General features: G+C 43.6%; 1 protein-coding gene across 2 annotated transcripts in view; it reads left to right on the top strand.

Annotated features, from left to right (window-relative positions):
- The first annotated feature begins 4,081 nt into the window (after window positions 1–4,081).
- Window positions 4,082–17,178, top strand: part of WDR36 (WD repeat domain 36) — a 29,543-nt gene continuing 16,446 nt past the window's right edge. Inside the window, exons 1-11 of one of the 2 annotated variants that reach the window (XM_039567253.1) lie at window positions 4,082–4,228; window positions 5,480–5,507; window positions 8,369–8,469; window positions 8,964–9,081; window positions 9,966–10,098; window positions 10,998–11,052; window positions 11,644–11,776; window positions 12,737–12,912; window positions 13,404–13,524; window positions 14,947–15,012; window positions 15,938–16,021. In XM_039567253.1, coding sequence (XP_039423187.1) covers window positions 4,082–4,228; window positions 5,480–5,507; window positions 8,369–8,469; window positions 8,964–9,081; window positions 9,966–10,098; window positions 10,998–11,052; window positions 11,644–11,776; window positions 12,737–12,912; window positions 13,404–13,524; window positions 14,947–15,012; window positions 15,938–16,021 — 1,162 coding nt within the window. Of the gene's footprint in view, window positions 4,229–4,419; window positions 4,557–5,479; window positions 5,508–8,368; window positions 8,470–8,963; window positions 9,082–9,965; window positions 10,099–10,997; window positions 11,053–11,643; window positions 11,777–12,736; window positions 12,913–13,403; window positions 13,525–14,946; window positions 15,013–15,937; window positions 16,022–17,178 lie in introns of those variants that run through there. The other variant, XM_010405730.4, reaches the window with a different exon arrangement.

Below are 17,178 nucleotides of genomic sequence, written 5' to 3'. Positions count from 1 at the left end.
TATGCAGAGAAACACAAAACTATTTAACAGATTCATATTTTTATCAACTTAATAACATGCATGAAGCCCATTAGCAACTTCAGACAAAAATCTCTGGAGAAAGACTAAAGCACATAACTTTGCAAGTTAAGAAAACCCCTTCTAGAATATGAGAACAAGACATCCTTTAGGAAACTGGAATTTGGCGACACTGAGAGCAACGCAGGTAAGCACCCGCTCAAGTGCTCTCTAGGGCTACCGAGCTCGGTACAGCTTTGCAGACGCTTTGCAGATCCATCTCCATTAGTGCAGTAGCTATTGAGGCATCGATTTTGAGTTAGTTATGACTAGAATTAGGTGTATACGCACGCACACACACAAAACCAGACACATACACACATTCACGGAGTCACAGGACTGTGGCCACGCTTTGAAATAGAGACCGGGAGCTCTCAGCGGAGACCCGGGCGCTGCGGCCGCCTATCGCTGTTCCACCCGGAGAACCGGGAGGAGCGAGAGGCAGCTCCCAGCTGGGCTGCGAGTTGCAGGACGAGAAGAAACAAAGAGAAAAGGGAGAGATCCAAGAGGAGAGCAGGGAGGTAACCCACTCAAGCGGACAGGCACCCACTGATGACTAAGCTGCTCTGACTGGTCCCCAGTTCAGCGGGCCAGAGAGGCGCATTGTCCCGCGGCAGCCTTCCAGGGTTTCCCTCATGACTCATGCCGGAGGAGCATTCCCCGAAAACGAGCAGGCCCCCGGCCGGGGCTTCCGCAGAGGCTCCCGGGGCACTTTCCGTGATACACTTCAGCAGGACCAGGGAACAGCTGGTGCTGAACGTGACAGAGGCGTCGGTGCCGGCAGGAGAAAGGCGCCGAGGAGCGAGGCAGAGAGCGGGGCCATGCCTCCTTTCGGCCCGGCAGCCTGGGCATCCTGGTCGCCAGTGCCCGGGGCAGACTGGCCCCCGACTCCCCCTCATACCGATACCCTGTGCCGGGGGCAGCCTGTTTTTTGTCGTCCTGAGCATCCCGATACTCAGTGCACGGTGCAGCCTGTACCCCGATGTCACCCCATCCCTGTCCCCAGCGCACGGCGCAGCCTGTCGCCCGATGTCCCCCGCATCCCGGTCCCCAGGGCACGGTGCAACCGACTGCCCTGTCAGCTAGGCTGTCTCCACAGCCGAGCAGGTGGTCCTCGCCTGCATTCCCCGAAACCTAAGCAAGCGAAGAGGCTCCCCCGGGGAAAGTGGTTTGTAAGATAAAACGTTCACCTTCGAGAGAAAAAAAAAAAAAAAACCGAACTGTAGACGGGGGTGGAGAAACGACCACTACGCTCCACTGCTCCCGCGCTAGCGTGTTAAAATGAGGCACTGGAGATGTCCCTGCAACCTCAGTGTGGAGGGTATGCACGCCCACACCCGCGCAGACCCTCTGCAGGTGCCCCGAAGCACTTTTCTCTCCTTCAAGAGAAAATCGGGTGTTACTGCAACATTCCACGCTGAAGTTGCACCCCACGTAGTTACAGGGAGGGCTACTCACACTTGTTTCAAGCAAGGTTGTCTGTTGCAAAGCTTTTGTGTTTTCTTTTGTTTTGGTTTGTATTTGGATGATACCTTTGATTATTATTCGTTATCCCGGTTTTATTTTCGAATCAGTGACACAACGTCAAGACTGAGTAATAATTATTTACAGTTCTGGAAAGAGGTGCAAGAGACGTCCAAATGAGCCCCGGTTATGGAATTGGAAACCTTTATTTCCGTAGGCGTACAGGTACATATATGAAGCCAGCAACGATCTGAAGCCCGGGAGGAGAAAAACAACGTGTAAAGACACCATGGATAGTCACACCGGTAACCAAGCAGTTTCTCTAGTGCTTCTGAAGCACGGGCATCCCTCTCTTCAGCTGTCTTCCGTGCCTTGTCGGGTCACGCAGCGGTGCAGGAGAATTAACCTTTGGCTTTTTCTTATACAGTCCTTTGTAGCTTGATCATCTTCCTTCAGATCGCCTTCTTACCGCGGGGATCCACCTACAATTTCAGCCTCTGTAACCACGGCAAGATACAAGAGGATCTAGTAAACGTTTTGGATGCAGACACAACCTTTACACAAGAGGTTGGTGCTTTCTCTGGTGGCATCGGAGGGAAACTGTCGGGACGGCACTGCCTCCACGTTTTTACCCTTGACCACCGGCAGCTACTTTCTGAAAATCTCGGTTAGCAAGCCGGGAGTTGGCTAGTTTAGTAAACCGGTAGCTGTGAAACAGGACCTTGAAGTTATGTCCAGCTCTCCTCCGGCGACCTTCCTAAAATGTGCTTCGCTGAAGCTGGGACTGGCAGGGACGGAGAGCAGGAGCCCGGGCGGCCGCTGCCAGAGCGCTACCCGACCTTTCCCAGCGCCTTGCAGACTTGTAGGACTGAAAGTCGCTTGTATAATGCTTCACCGACGCTGAAGATGGTGTCACGGTTGCAAAGGTGATAAGTGGCTTAGAAGCTACGCGGAGAGCTCACACGCGCAGCCGGCCCTTAGCGCAAAGACCAGGCAGTGTTTTTCGCGGAAAGCAGCCCTGCCGCTGGCTCGGGCATCACAGCCCGGAGCTGCCCAGCACAGCCCAGCACGGCTGCCCGCACGGCCGCCGACCGGCTCCCGCAGCCGTCCACACCCTGCGAGGCCCCGACGGGGCGACACGGGGCGCCGAGGCAGGAGGGATGTCTATAACGGGGTGCCCGAGGCGGGCTGGCAGCCGGCGAAGGCGACCCCATGGGACGTGGCTTTAACGAGCATCCCCTGTTGTTGTTTCCCTCCAGGAGCTACAACTCGATTTTCACACCTGCGAGGACGCGCCCTCCGAGCCCGTGGGCATGCAGCAGTCCGAGGTTCGCCCCGGTGCGCGCACTCCCCGGCGGCTAGGTGGCATTCCCTTTCCAAAAAAAAAAAACAAAAAGAAGGGAAGAGGGGGGAAAGAAAGGGAGAAAAGGGAAAGGTATGGCGGAAAAGGAGGAGGAGGGGAGGAGGGGAAAAAGGAGGAGGGGGGGAAAGTGAGCGAGAGTGGAAGGCAGGAAAAGAAGGGAGACCGGGGAGAATGGGGCAAGGACGAGGAGCGAGAAGTGATGGATGGGCAGCCTCTTTTTAAGGATGTGTGGGGAGGCGCTGAAGGAAAAAGGAGTTAAGGGTCGTGACCGGGCCGTCTGCTCGCAGGATTCCCGGCGGGTGGAGCGAGCGGGCCGGCTGCTGGAATGCCTCCTGGAGCGGGCACGGGGATGCGGGGAGCGGCCGGAGCTGTGGCGCGTCACCCGGTCCGTCCTGCAGCAGCACTGCCCCGGCTGGCGCGCGTCACAGGAGAGTACTGGGACGGCGCAGCGGGACAGCCCGGGGACAGAGCCGGGAGCGCCCCTGGGACGGTAAGCCGGCCCGTGCGACAAGAGCAAAGCCCGGGAGCTGATGGCAGTGTGGAGAAGCTACAACAACTTGGGATAGGTGGCCTGGGGGTAGCGCGGCTTTTCATTCTGCCGCCTCTGCCGGACTTCATTTGCATTGTCCGCCGTGCAGTAATAGCAACAGAGTCATCCTGCGGGTTGGTATTTTTTTTTAATATCCTTAATTTATTAAAAAAAACCCCAAACCCACACACAAAACCAACACTACCACAACCACCAAAAACCGAAAACGTCGGGAAGTTCAGAGGTTGCCGACGCGGGCATCCCATGGGATGCGCCATCGGAGGCGGGCTCATCCCGCGCTCCGCTGCCGCCTCTTCGGCGGGGCCACCCGCACCCGCAACCGGACCTGGTGCTTTGCGAGGGCAAAGGGGATAGCGAAATGAAGAATAAAAAGGGGATACAAAAATGAAGAATAAAAGGAAAAAAACCGCGCAGTCGCGGCTGCGAGGAGTGTTTGTGGAGCAGTTCGCGGCTGACGCTCCCTGCGCGCCCCGGCGGCACGGTGCCCGTACGCGGCGTGCGGAGCGGGGCCGCGGGGCGGGCGCGGGGGCCGCTTTCGGCGGCGCACGGCGGGGCGGGCGGGGCGGCGGAAGCGGGCGGGCGCTTCCTGCGGGAGGGCGGGCGGCCGGCGGGCGGATGCGGACACGGACGCGCACACGTGCGGAGCGATGGCGCGGGAGGGCTCGGCGCTCTTCGCCGCGTTCCGGGTGCTCGGCCGCTTCAGCGGGCACGTCCCGCACGTCCTGCGCTATCACGGCCGCCACCGCGAGTTCTACCTGGCCGTCGCCGTCGGGCGCAGCGTCCACACCTACAACGTGAGTACGCGGCGTCCCGGTCCCCGCTCCTTTTTCGCGACCTCCTTCCCGTTCCGACCGGCCGTGGGGAGGCCGGGGCCGTGCAGGCAGATCCGCCTCTTCCTCCCCTCCTCCTCCTCCCCCCCCTCCGCCCTCGCCGTCACGATGCGGGAGCGTGTGCGGGGCTGCGGCGCCCCGGTGCCGCGGCTGTGCAGCCGGCGGTGACCGGGAGAGCGAGGGAGGAAGGGAAGGAGGGAGGCTGCCGGCTAAACAGGCCGGGAATGGGCTTGTTTAGCCATGTGGGCAGCGCTAGCCGATGCGGCACAGCCCATCCGTCGGGAGCGCCCAGGTACTGAAGCTTTTCCTTCATTACAAGATAAATCAAAGCTCCCCCGCTCTGGTTTAGCGTTTGAGGACTACGTTTTAGGGGCGGGGGGCAGTCAGATCCTATTAAAACTCCTGTATGAAAACGGATGAGCATAGCAGAGTTCAGACGGACTCGTTTTTTGCAATGTAGAATCCTAAACCCCCTCAGGGTTGGAAGGGACCTCTGGAGATCACCCAGACCAACCTCCCTGCCAAGTCAGGGTCACCCTAGAGCAAGTTACACAGGAACGTGTCTAGGTGGGTTTGGAATGTCTCAAAAGAGGAAGACTCCGTTACTTCCCTGGGTTCAATCGAAGCATTTTCAGTGTGTAGGACACAGTAACTACACAGGTTTGAGTATAGTGAACACCAGAGGGCAGACATCAGGGATCTCCCTGCGCTTCTGTGGCGCCTTTTGAGCCTTCGCTCCTGTCAGTCTTCACAGCCTTTGAAGCATAGTAGTGATCATCACTAGGCAGAGATGCTTAGATGCTTGCAACTAAAGCAAATTCTGTGTAAACAGAGGTAAAATTAGAATACAGTGTGGTTGTAGTGAAAATAAGGTAGAAGCAGAGATGATGTAGAAACTTAAGGTACCCAAGTTCCTCAGGGTGACTGAACATGTCCTTAGTTTTCTGTGCATTAGGGTAAAATATATCAGGAAACACAACTTACTGTTGGTGAGTAGTTGTCTTTTGGCAAATGCATTGTCCCATTCCTTTTGACCCGCTGTCTCTATGTTTTTCAGTAGACAGTGTTGTAAACTAGGATGAATCATTTTTCTGGTTTGTGAGGTATCAAGTTCATTGTCTGATCTAGGTTAATTCTTAGAGTTTTTAATTTCTATTTATAGCAAATTCATTGCAACCAATCACTAAAAACACCTTTTAAATATTTTCGTTGCAGGTGAAGAAGCTTGGTATTGTTGCTGTGAGTAAGTATGCACAAGTTGTTCATTCCTCTTATTTTGTTGTTTGGTTTTCTTTAATATGTCTGACATCTGCACTTCATTCTCAACTCAAAAGCAAAAAAATAAATTGTACTTACTAATATTTGCACTGAAATATATTAAAAGTAGTCTCAGAAATCTAAAATACGAGTTTGGAAATAAGTCTGCTGTTGAAACTGGGATTTAGTTCTCTTAGAGACGTACCTTGTGAACCTTCTGTTCTTACCATGTTGTTCTTCCAAAAACACTTCTGAGCCATAAGGATTGCACAGGAATAAAGCTCAATTATTAATTTATTGAATTAATTTCAGATCCCTTCTTTTTGTTGTTGTTTTGTGATTATTGGAAGAGTGTTATAGGAGGAAAATAACTACATGAAGAAAATAGATGTGGATGTCTTCAGGGAGTGTTAGGAATTGGTTGTACTGGATACAAAGAATATGAATTGATGGCTTGACATTCACTTGGCCTTTGGTGACAAAGCACTTTGGGTGGCAACAGCAGGGCCCACTTTCTTCAGCACCATCACCAGCAGCCTGGGTGATGAGGCAGCATGCACTCCTAGGTTAAGCTTGCAGAGGATGCTATTTTAGGAGGAGTAGCTGACACCCAGAACAGCAGAGTTTCAGTCCAGGGAGCTGTTGCAAAACATGAAGTCTGGGCCAGCAGGAACCTTGCCAAGTTCAGCGAGGACGAGTGCAGAATCCTGCTGCACCTGGGACAGAACAAGCTGGGAGCTGACTGGCTGCACGGCATCCTGCTGGAGAGAAGGTGGGGCTGTGCTGGTGCCAGCCTGAATGTGGACCAACAGCACGGTAACTGAGTAAGGCAGGCTGCATATCCAGCCTCATTAGGAATGCAGCCAGCAGGTCAAGGGAAGCTGTTCTTGTGCTGCACCTCACACTGATGAGGCCATGCCTGGACTGCAGCACCCTGTTAGTGTGGTTCTATCCCTTCCACAGCTCCTCTTTCTCCTGCAGAAGGGATGCTGAGGAGCCAAGAGAGTGTTGGGGCATCCGCATGCAGTATGAAAAGACACTGGAGTAACTGCATCTGTTTAGTGCTAAGAAGGGCAAGATGCAGGGTGACCCAGAGGCAGCCTGTTACCTGAAGGGCTGGATTTGTGCTGATAGTGGTAGTGGTAGACAGAGCAGCAAGGGGCAGCAGCCACAGATTGCAGCTTGAGAGGGTCACAGTGGAGGGCAGGAAAATTATCTGAGAGGTAAGTGTGCTATTGTGTAGACCTTGAGCAGAACTTCTTCTGAAGTGTCCAAGACTCAGCTGGGCACAGCTGCAGCTAACCCAGTCTAGTACTGGTGATAATCAAGCTTTGTGAGGAGCTGGTGGGATGTTGAACTGGTTGATTTCCAAAGGTCCCTTTCATTTGACATTTACATGATTCAGAGGGATGCACTCTGTCTTGAAAAGTAGGGGCTTTACTTCGGTATACCACTAAGTTTTTACAGAGACCTCATATATAAAATATATTTTATTAACAGAGCACCTTTTTATTTTTATTCTTTTTATTCTTGTATTAACAGAGACATTTGAGAGCAATTGTCACACAACCAGGACTAGATTTAGATGATCAGCTGTGCATGGTTAAAGCTGTACACACATTAATGTGTGTATTATGTGGATTAATTTCATCTTGCAAAATTATAAAAACATTGCATATTCTGTTCAGTGGGCTACGTCATCTTACATATGTAATCATCTAAGCTTTTTGAGAAATTGAGGTGTTGACATACAAAATTGTAATTGAGAAAAATGAATGCTGTGCCTTTATTTTTACAGTGCTTTTGGTTTGTTGATGTTATGTGGTTGGCACTTTGAACTTTTTAATTTGGGTCTGCCTAAAACTGTCTTAGCCTTAGCAGCCTTGCATACAGCTCCTGTGGAGTACTGGGTATCTGTAACCTGGTTGTAAGCCTGAGTCACTTCAGAGGTGCTCTGGGAAGATGTGGTCAAACAAATGAAACCTCATAGAATGCAACCTTTTTTGCTTTCTTATTTTAGTTCCTCCTTTTGAAGCTGTGCTGCAGTACAGCAGAGTGTGTAGTTTTCTTTTTGTCTACTACTAATTCACAGTACAAAGCACCTTTGTGGGAAAGGCTGCTGTGTGACCATGCAAGTTTGTATCATAGGTGCGCTCCCACAGTGATTTTTGATCCGGTGTTTCTCTGCCAAAGTGTTAAGTGCTTTAATTTGCATTTTTATATTTCCTTGGAGAGTATTATTCCCTACGGTGTTTATTTTTCAGTTTTCTACCTTTTGGGACTACACCACCAGTTTCTCAGTGTGGTCTGGAACTTTGACTCTTTTACCTTTTGGGCTAGTAAAGTAAATATCCCAATATTAGTTACTCTTTCTGAGCCAGCTGTGAGGTGGGGAGAGAATATTCTTCAAGCGTTAAATTCTCAGTGTGGTCAGGAGTCAGGTGCAGGAGCGGGTGGCTAACTTCGAGGCCTGCAGCATAACTTAACCTTAAAAAGCCCTGCTAATGCTGAGACTTTGATTTATTGTCTGCTTCCAGCCCTCACAAAGCTAACATGTACCTTTACTTACAGAGATAATTCACTAATTAATTAAATATTTAATGTTTTTCAAAAGAACTACGTTGTGACCTACCAGTCTTATGTTACTTATAATGTTGTTACTGGTGAAATGTTTTGTAGTTTATATTTGCATTCTTCTGAAATGTGTGCATTTCTCTAAAATTCAACATAATGCTCGGCCAGAGGGCTTTTTTTGTGGGTCACCATGCCAAAAAAATACACTGTTGAGCTTTCTCTCTTGCTAGGAACCTGAAACTTGTTTAACTTTTTCTTTTGTTTGATCAACAGGTAACACTTTGCCACAAGACATCACATGTTTGGCAGCAGATCGCATGTTGATATTTGCTTCATACGACAATATTCTCCATGCTTTTGCCAGGAACAAAGAGGTTTCTATTAACTTACTTATTACTCAGTAGTACAAAACAGTTGTGTAGTGTTTGTGGTATCAAGGCAGTTAATTGTATATGGATGCCGTTTTCCATAGATGTTTGGTACCTTCAGTTTTAGGGAAACAAACTGTAGAATAAGGAGTTAAAAGCTTAAACCAGGAGAATGTAAGAGCAAATTCCATAGTGGCTGAACTGTGTTTTGTGTGTTAATTACAATAATTAAGTAGCTACTTAAAGATTAAAAAAACCCATCGCTTCATGTAAGCTAAATTAGTTGAAAATAAATAATTAAAATACTTAGGTATCATATTTTTTGTCAACAGTTTTAAGTATCAGATACAATTATTTATCTTCCACTTCAAGTTGTCTGGCCTTTCCATAAATTTGTTTTGAACTTGTTGCTGGTATTTGTTAGCTGTCCTTAAGTACTATGTTAACATGAAACTCTACCTTAATGGCTTACTGGAAGCATTTCTATTTTGAAATTGTAGGTGGTTCATACCTATGAAGGCCACAAGGCAAGGATACACCTTCTACAGCCTTTTGGTGATCACGTCATCTCTGTGGATGTCGATAATGTTCTTATTGTTTGGAATATACAGTCAGAAGGTGAGAGATTTTATTTTTGTTGCTGCTTTATAGGATAGCACTGTAAGACATTCAATAATTTAAAAAGAAGGGCTTTTTTTAAATGCACATGTTCAGAAGTAGTTAATTCTTAAAGAAAATTCTTAAATGACTGTGCGACTAAATTGGTGATCTGAAGTCCTAATCCTGGTGTAATGTTTCGTGAATGGATACTGGACCATGTGGAGAGGCCCAGTAAGGTTGCACGTAGACGTAAAGAGAGAATGTTTATATGAAAATTACATTTTAGTGTTCCATTTTCTCATAAAGACTGTGATAGAGCAGCTTTGGAATTATCTCTGCAACCCTGTATTTTATTGATATTTACCAGACTGGGTACGACTAAATTCTAATGAATAATCCTTTTGTTTGCATCAGCATCTTCTCATGCTGTTGTCAAGTGCTTTGTAAAAGTGTGCTTCAGTGCCCCAAACATTTTTCTTTAGAAAACATTCATTGGTGTGACCAATGTTATTCCCTGCGTGCTGGTTGTCAAAAGTGTCTGTAACCAGGCTTTAGAGATTTGGAGTTGTGATAACAAACAAAAGGTGGGTTAATCAGATGAGGTGTTTTGCTCAGGCAGGAGCAGGAATCGCTCAGCAAGATACAAATCACTACAGTGTTGCCAGTATTGTTGTAGTGGGTAGGCTCATAGTGAAAAAATACACCTTCAAGCCAACAGATATTACAACATAAAGCAGTTTAGCCTCTCCTGTTACACATTAGCTCATCCTGTAATGTAAGAAACACCAGTTGCAGGATTTGAAGAGTAGACATCGGTCCTGCTTTTACATTTGTGAAGGGGTGACAAGCCTGCAGATTTGTAGGGGTAGCTGCACTAACACTATTTCTTACTGTTTTTGCAGAAGAGTATCTTCAAATAGATTTTGATAAAGCCACTTTTGCAGTTTCTGCACTTCTGCATCCCAGCACCTATCTGAATAAAATTCTCCTTGGGAGTGAACAAGGAACCTTGCAGCTATGGAATATAAGATCCAAGTAAGATTCTGATACTTTGGCTACACTTCATGCTCCAAGTAGTTTGATAGGCAACAAATGATACTGTTAAGTATGGAATCTTTTACTAGGTATTGGCACAGGTTTTCAGTTGGTATATCTCCAGGAACAAAGAATGCTGCTGCTCCCTGAATGCTGATGCCTTTCAGGTTGCGTGTTGTTTACTCTCCTTGCAAAATGGCAGGGGTTGTTCAGGAATTACTTTTTTTTCTTAAATTTCTTGGAATCACATAGCTTTCCCATGAAAGGTATTAAAATAATAGTTAAAGCATGTTCAGGCCTCCTGCCTCCCATCTTCCAAGCTTGGCTTTTTTGGTTGTTTTGAGTCCAGCGGAGTGCTGGCAGGTAGAGTGGAGGTAATTACTAGCATTTGAGCCTTAGACTCAGATAAGAGATATGTAGACATGCAGTAATCCCAATAGATCATCATCCATAATGTCAGTATTTCATGCCTACCATGAGCAGCTGCTTTTCTAAATCATGAAAGTTACAGGTACAGTGAGCTTCACTGCATGTTCATGTTCATACTGCAGATAGGTGTTAAGTTGGCTTGCATAAATCAGTGTTTCATTCTCCTAACTCAGCTTGCCATGATATCACTGATATTTATTTTGTTTCATATGTTTGTGTCATGTAGTTATGTCACCATTGTGGTATTAATGCACAACACTGGCTTTTTTCAATAAAAATTAGCCATAATTTTTATTTTTAGCCTTACTTATTAGTATCACAGGGTTATTTTTTTTTCCTTCTATCTGACTTATAAGGACAGATGCACAGCTGATATACTTTTCTGTGTAAGTACATATAAAGCAGCCACTTTGTCATTGAAAATACCCAAGGGTTAATTGATTTATGGGTTTTTAATGTTTGTTTTACAGCAAACTCTTGTACTCATTTCCAGGATGGGGCTCAGCAGTCACAACTCTTGAACAAGTTAGTATTTTTGTTATCTTTTCTTTTCATATGTAACTGGTCAAGAACAGCAGGCAAAATATTGTTTAAAGTGGCAGCAGTAAAGATGGTTTGTATTCTCCCAGGGATTTGTAGTAGCCCTCTCTTGACTGAAGGTTTATTATCTGCTCTTCCTCTATTCCTAGTTCTGTTGCATTTAGCATCTTACCTTTTTTGTGTTCATCATATCTATAGTCTTCACTGAATGATGTCATGAATTCACAGAGTTTTCAAGTTGCATTTGTATCATGAAGCTTCATTACACTGGTAGTTTTTTGCCAAATTTATTTTGCTTTGGAGTTTGATAAAATGTAGATTTTGTTGATTCAGGAAAAGATTTTTTAATGGCATTTGCTTTATTTTTATTTTTGGATATAAAAATAAGTTAAAGCTTTCTTGTGGCATTGATGACAGCTTTGAAAATGGTCAGCAGTTGTCCAGGATAAAACTTGTAAATATGTGGGGAGTGTGTCAGGGTGTATAATGGTCCACCAGAGCTAGTGGACACTTGAAGTGATCTGTTCTTCAAAGGAGTCACAGCTTCTGGAAACAGAATTTTTTCATTTCTTGCAGGCTCCAGCAGTGGATGTTGTTGCAGTCGGCCTTGTATCTGGTCATATCATTGTACATAATATTAAGTTTGATGAAACTCTGATGAAATTTCAGCAGGACTGGGGTCCCATCACAGCAATATCTTTTCGTACAGGTATGTCCTAATGTTTTTTAGTGAAAACATGTATGAAAGCACTAAAACTGAGCGGGACAGAGGAAATTAGTTTTTGATAAAACATTTCAGAATCAAATTTGTGCTGAGAGTTTTTTTTTAGTTTTCAAAGGCTGCAGGTAGTCTAGAAAAGGTAGCAATAAGTAAAGAAGATCATGCATTTTCATCATGCTAGCTGTTTTATAGGATTTTCTTGTGTTCTTAGGGCACATGAAGTGACATACAGCATATTTGAAAAGAAAAGTTTGTTTACGGTGTGCCAAGAGCTAGCAGAGTACACAATTGTCAGAGTTACTGTAATCAGTACATTTTGCTTTAGTGTCCAAACCTTCTTCTCAGCAGTGTCTTTGTCCCCCAGACAATGTTAGAATGTTAATAGTTGAGTGACTATGGAATGATGTTACTGGGGAATCTTATTTATGTTCACAGCTTTTTCTTATCTAACGAACGTGTCCTAATTACTAAGCTAGCTACTTTAATGTTGATCCTTCCTGCAGAGCTGAATCTGAATCTAGAGCTGAATCTAATCCCTATTTGAATAGACTTGCGCATCTTAATGTGATAGAGATTACCTTGTTGAGGAAGAATGCTACTGGAGAAAATTGTGGAAAGACTTGTGAGAAGTAGAAGGAGAGCCTTTTTGTGTCAATATCTATTGTGTTTTCACGCAAAACCTCTAGCTCTGATTGCTGGATTTAGGTGTTCTATTGTTATCTGATATGAAAAAGTCCTGGTTTTATTATCAGTGAGTTTTGGGTTTTTTCTGATTGACATACTCCAACATTTCTGTTAAAACATATATTATTTCTAGTATCAACTTGAGATTTCTTTTTCCTTGTGATTGTAGGCTTTTCTTGCATCAGTTTTCAGATATGACAAGTCAGTAGGGATGAGCTCAATGTCAATAAGCAAACCTTTTGAACTTTTCTTTTTTTTGAGCAGATGGACACCCAATAATGGCAGCTGGTAGCCCAGTTGGACACATTGCTTTGTGGGATCTAGAGGAGAAGAAACTGATGTGTCAGATGCAAGATGCCCATTCCACAGCAATAGCTGGCATGTCATTTGTCCCTGGAGAGCCACTTCTTATTACTAATGGTGCTGATAATGCTCTACGGGTGCGTTGCAATTGCTGCTGCTCTCTGAAACCGATACAAAACTTGAGTTGCTGGTTCTCAGTTGGACTGTAGTGGAGTGTAGTTTAAAGATTTGCTGCCATGTTGTCATTGCCTCATTTACTGCTTAGTAGTAGCCTTGAAGAACAAAGCTTTAGACCCACTTTTCCAGAACCACACTTTATATCCCAGTACACTCTCTTAAATCTTGATCCATTTTTATGATGTTTTGGATCATAAGCAGTTGCTGTTGATAAAAGTCCCTTGTGTTGCATGTACTCTGATGCCACTAGGCTTTGGTAGAGGGGCAGAATGAGCAGGAAGCAGTCAGGTGCTGTGGTGGAAACTTCCAAAGCTTTAGGGTAAAGGGTGAAAGCCAGTGTGTGATGTTGGCTGCACCAGCTTCCAGCTAAACATATTCCACTGACGAGAGATGCAATTTTTGGCAAGTCAGTGTTTCACAGCCTGTTTTTTCTGCTTGTTTTGGGATGCAGGTGTGGATTTTTGATGGACCTGGTGGTACAGGTCGGGTATTGAGAAGCCGAAAGGGACATAGCGCACCGCCAACAAAAATCAGGTACCATGGGCAAAATGGAGAGCAAATTCTTAGTGCAGGTATGAATTCCCATTCTTTTTCAGTTTGATTTCTTGCCGTGATAAAGAAAACGTGCAGAGCTAAGTGTCTTTATTAATATACTAGATTATATTTCATGTGTTGTATAATGTATTTATGAAACGTAGTAAGTAGTTAACATAAACAGTGTAATTTTTTACTGTAACAAAGTGTTTCACTAGAGTTTTCCTACTCTAATAGGAAACTAATGTTTCTCTAGAGTAAGGTATCAGCAAGTAAGCTGAAGAGTACTAGAAAGAAGAATAGCGAAGGAGCTGCTCTTATCATCTGTATTTAGATATTTGATAAATAAAAATTGGTTTATTATCTCCTGAGCAAATATCAGCTAGTCAGAATGAAACCTGTAACAGCTAGAGAAATTTGGTTGTGGCAGGGGAACAATTAGCATAATGTATTTAGAAACTAATTTTTAGTAACTCCTTTTTCCACTGGTTTTATCAAGCTTTGTGGCTTGCACTGTCTTTGTAATTTATTACAGCTTACTTGTATCTGTAATATTTATTTTCAAGGTTGCTTTTTACTGAGATATTAACCTAGAAGTGTAAAAATGCATAAGTGACTACCCTTCCTTAGAAACTAGTGTATTTGAAAACACTGCTTAGGAAATGGAAGTGCCAGGTCAGACTGTGTTGTACCCAGACCACTTAAGTAGTGGGGTGATAGGGACTCACCACCTAGTCTCTACTTATTCTTAAGTAATTAATTGTCTGCATGGGCTACTTTTGAAAGCATTACATTACCTGTACTAAGATCTCTTGCTGATCATCCAGCTAGTGACTTGAATTCATGTAACAAATTACTTGTCAGTATTTCAGCTCACACCAGACAAACTGCAGTATCAATTAAGTGTTGCTTAACAAATCTTCACATTTGCTTGTGCAGTGGAGAGGGCAAAGAGGCAACCTTTACAATGAAAAGGGTCTTAACCTTTGAGATCTGATGTATCTGCAGTGTAGAGAGACTGACTCTCTACACTCCTTTCTGAAACAGTGGTAAAACTTTGTGCAGCAGAAATGAATTAGTTTCCTTTCAAGTGCTACTGGTTTCCTTAGAAGAGGCATCTCCTCAAATAAACTTTATAAAATTTCATTGATGAAATTCATTTCAATAATGACATTACAGGGTCAGGAATTGAACATGGAGAAGATGTCTGTGAAGAGTGTTTCATGTGAACATGTGTGGGGCCGAGCTGTAGCAATGGGATGTAGGCTACAGAAAATTAGGCTCCATTTATTCTGCTACTTACAGTGTATCTGTATTTATTCTTGGACCAGAAATTTTAGTATATACCTTATTATAGTGTTTAAAGTTGTTAATTGCTTATCTTTTACTTTTCTTTCTCAAATAGCTTATGAGTAAAGTTGATTTTTGCCCTTCACTGCTCTGTGCTAATACTTTCGTAGGTCAAGATGGAACACTACAGTCTTTTTCAACAGTGCATGAAAAGTTCAATAAAAGTTTAGGACGTGGTAAGTATTTCAGTCAAAATACAAACATGGGTGAAAAGAAGTCCTGAAAAGTATTTATATAAATATTAGACAGGCCTTATTTTCACTTTAACTGTTCTATAAAAGCCAGTCACCTGAGTTATTTTGCAAACTCAGTCCTTCCTTCTGTAAGTGTACTCTTATACTTGTTTGTACTTGAAAAAAGTGATTTCTGATCCTGGCGGTGTATGTTACTTCACTGGGCATGATTTTTGTGTTAAAAATGTGTAAAGCAGTAGCTGACATTTTAGCATACATAATTGCAACTTTTTAGCCTATTTCCCTTCTGTTCAATTGACTGAGTTATTAGCCAATTCATATTTATTGGCTTGAGTTCCTTTGATTTAGTGTAGAGCTGTACTTAAACACACGTTGCACGTCATGCTCTGGTTAAGGAACATTTTCATTTGGGAGAGCAAGGATCAGAAAGACTAAAATAATTTGTAGTTTTAAGTATCTATCTGTATTATTATACACGTATTTGGATCTGTTTGAAAAGACACGTAAGAATTAATTTGGGTATAAATTTGAAATTCAAGATTCTTTGGTTACTGAAAGGATGCTGTTTATTGCTTTATATAGTCATGTCTGTAGGACCATGTATTTAGCTGTGATGGAGGAACCTGTGCCTCAGGATTTCAGCACAGGATCCTGGAACAAAGAGATTTAGTGGTGAATTCACATCTGTGAATGTAAAAGGCTGATGATTTCCTCAGCATTGCATGAATTCTGACAGAAACTCTGTATTAGTGTTCTTAGCTCTTCAAACCTAGGGAACAATGATGTGTTCATGTTAGCGAAATGTTTCTAAATTTAAGAGGAGCTTTGCGTTTTGTTAACAGTCCTTTTTAAACCGTTATGCTCAGTTCTAACCATGAGACTGAGACCCTTAATGTCTATTTTTAAGGTTCAATTAACAAAAAGAAATCAAAAAAGAAAGGCCTTAAGCTGGATACGATGGCACTACCACCGATTACAGCCTTTGCTTCAGGTAAGTGATCTTTGACATAGATGACAGACTAAATGTAAATACATTATCTTCAGGTATTCATTTAATTTTTTAACCCTCAAAACACTACTGTTTTGGAAGCTCATGTTATATGAAGATTAGATTATTCTGTGGCCTTTCATGAGCTACTGAGTGTCAGTTAAAATTGCATTTGTCTTGATAAAATGTTCCAATATTTCAAAAAGAGCATTTTATATTAAAACATCCTTGTCTGCCTCTTGGCTTGAAAATCTCCTGCATGGGAGCCAAAATCTCCTGATGTACATATTATTCCAGGCTGGAAAACCAGCAGCTAGGTGGAGGATGAAGATATTTGTCAGCTGAGGAAATCTCAGTTGCAGTTACAGTTGGTTTTGAGTCCTCAGTACATTTATTTGAGCCACTTTTCAAAGTTGAATTTCAAGTAATCCATTCATTTGTAATTCAGTATGCAAATAATGAAACTAACTTCTTTAAGCAGAATTACAATTATCTTTGCTTCATCAAAATGTGTTTCTTTAAATTAATGACCTCCTCTTCAGACTTGAAATCTGCTTTGTCAAAAGTGTAGGTATTTTCTCTTCTGAGGATGATTTATTATTTCCTATGTTGGAAGATCTGGACTTAAAATTTTGTGGAGCCATTTGACTTCAGTGATACAGACTGTTTGTATGTACTTACTGCGAGTATGTGTGTATATCTTTAAGGTTTTTATTTAAAATTATTAAATTTTAAAATTAATACTAGACCTGCCTATGTTTAAATACATAGAACCTCCATTTATTTAAGTACACTCTAGAGTTGTTTCTTTTTTGCTGTATTGTCTTTGTTTGGTTAAGTAAACCAGTTTGTATCTTGTTTTAATCTTTGAAGTTCTAGAAATCACAGTTTGAGGCTCTCAATTTTTTTAAATTTCCAGAAAAAATCAAACTTGTTCATTATTTAGATCCCCATATATCGTATTTGACTACAAAGTTTGGATACCAAGTGTTTGATAAAGAATTTTCCTGGAAATGCAAAGAAAGTATTTTGCTATGTGAAGCAGATTTAGCTCTTAAGCCTGACTTGGTTACCTGGTGGCTTCTGCTGCTTCAACAGCTGAAGAAAACGTTTAAGACACTCAGCTGGAAATGTGTACAGATTGAGCAGTCTAAACCATT

This window comes from Corvus cornix, chromosome Z (genome assembly GCF_000738735.6).
Source record: "Corvus cornix cornix isolate S_Up_H32 chromosome Z, ASM73873v5, whole genome shotgun sequence".
NCBI classification, from domain to species: domain Eukaryota; kingdom Metazoa; phylum Chordata; class Aves; order Passeriformes; family Corvidae; genus Corvus; species Corvus cornix.
The sequence above is the reverse complement of the archived record's forward strand: the minus strand, read 5'-3'. Positions and strand labels throughout refer to the sequence as shown.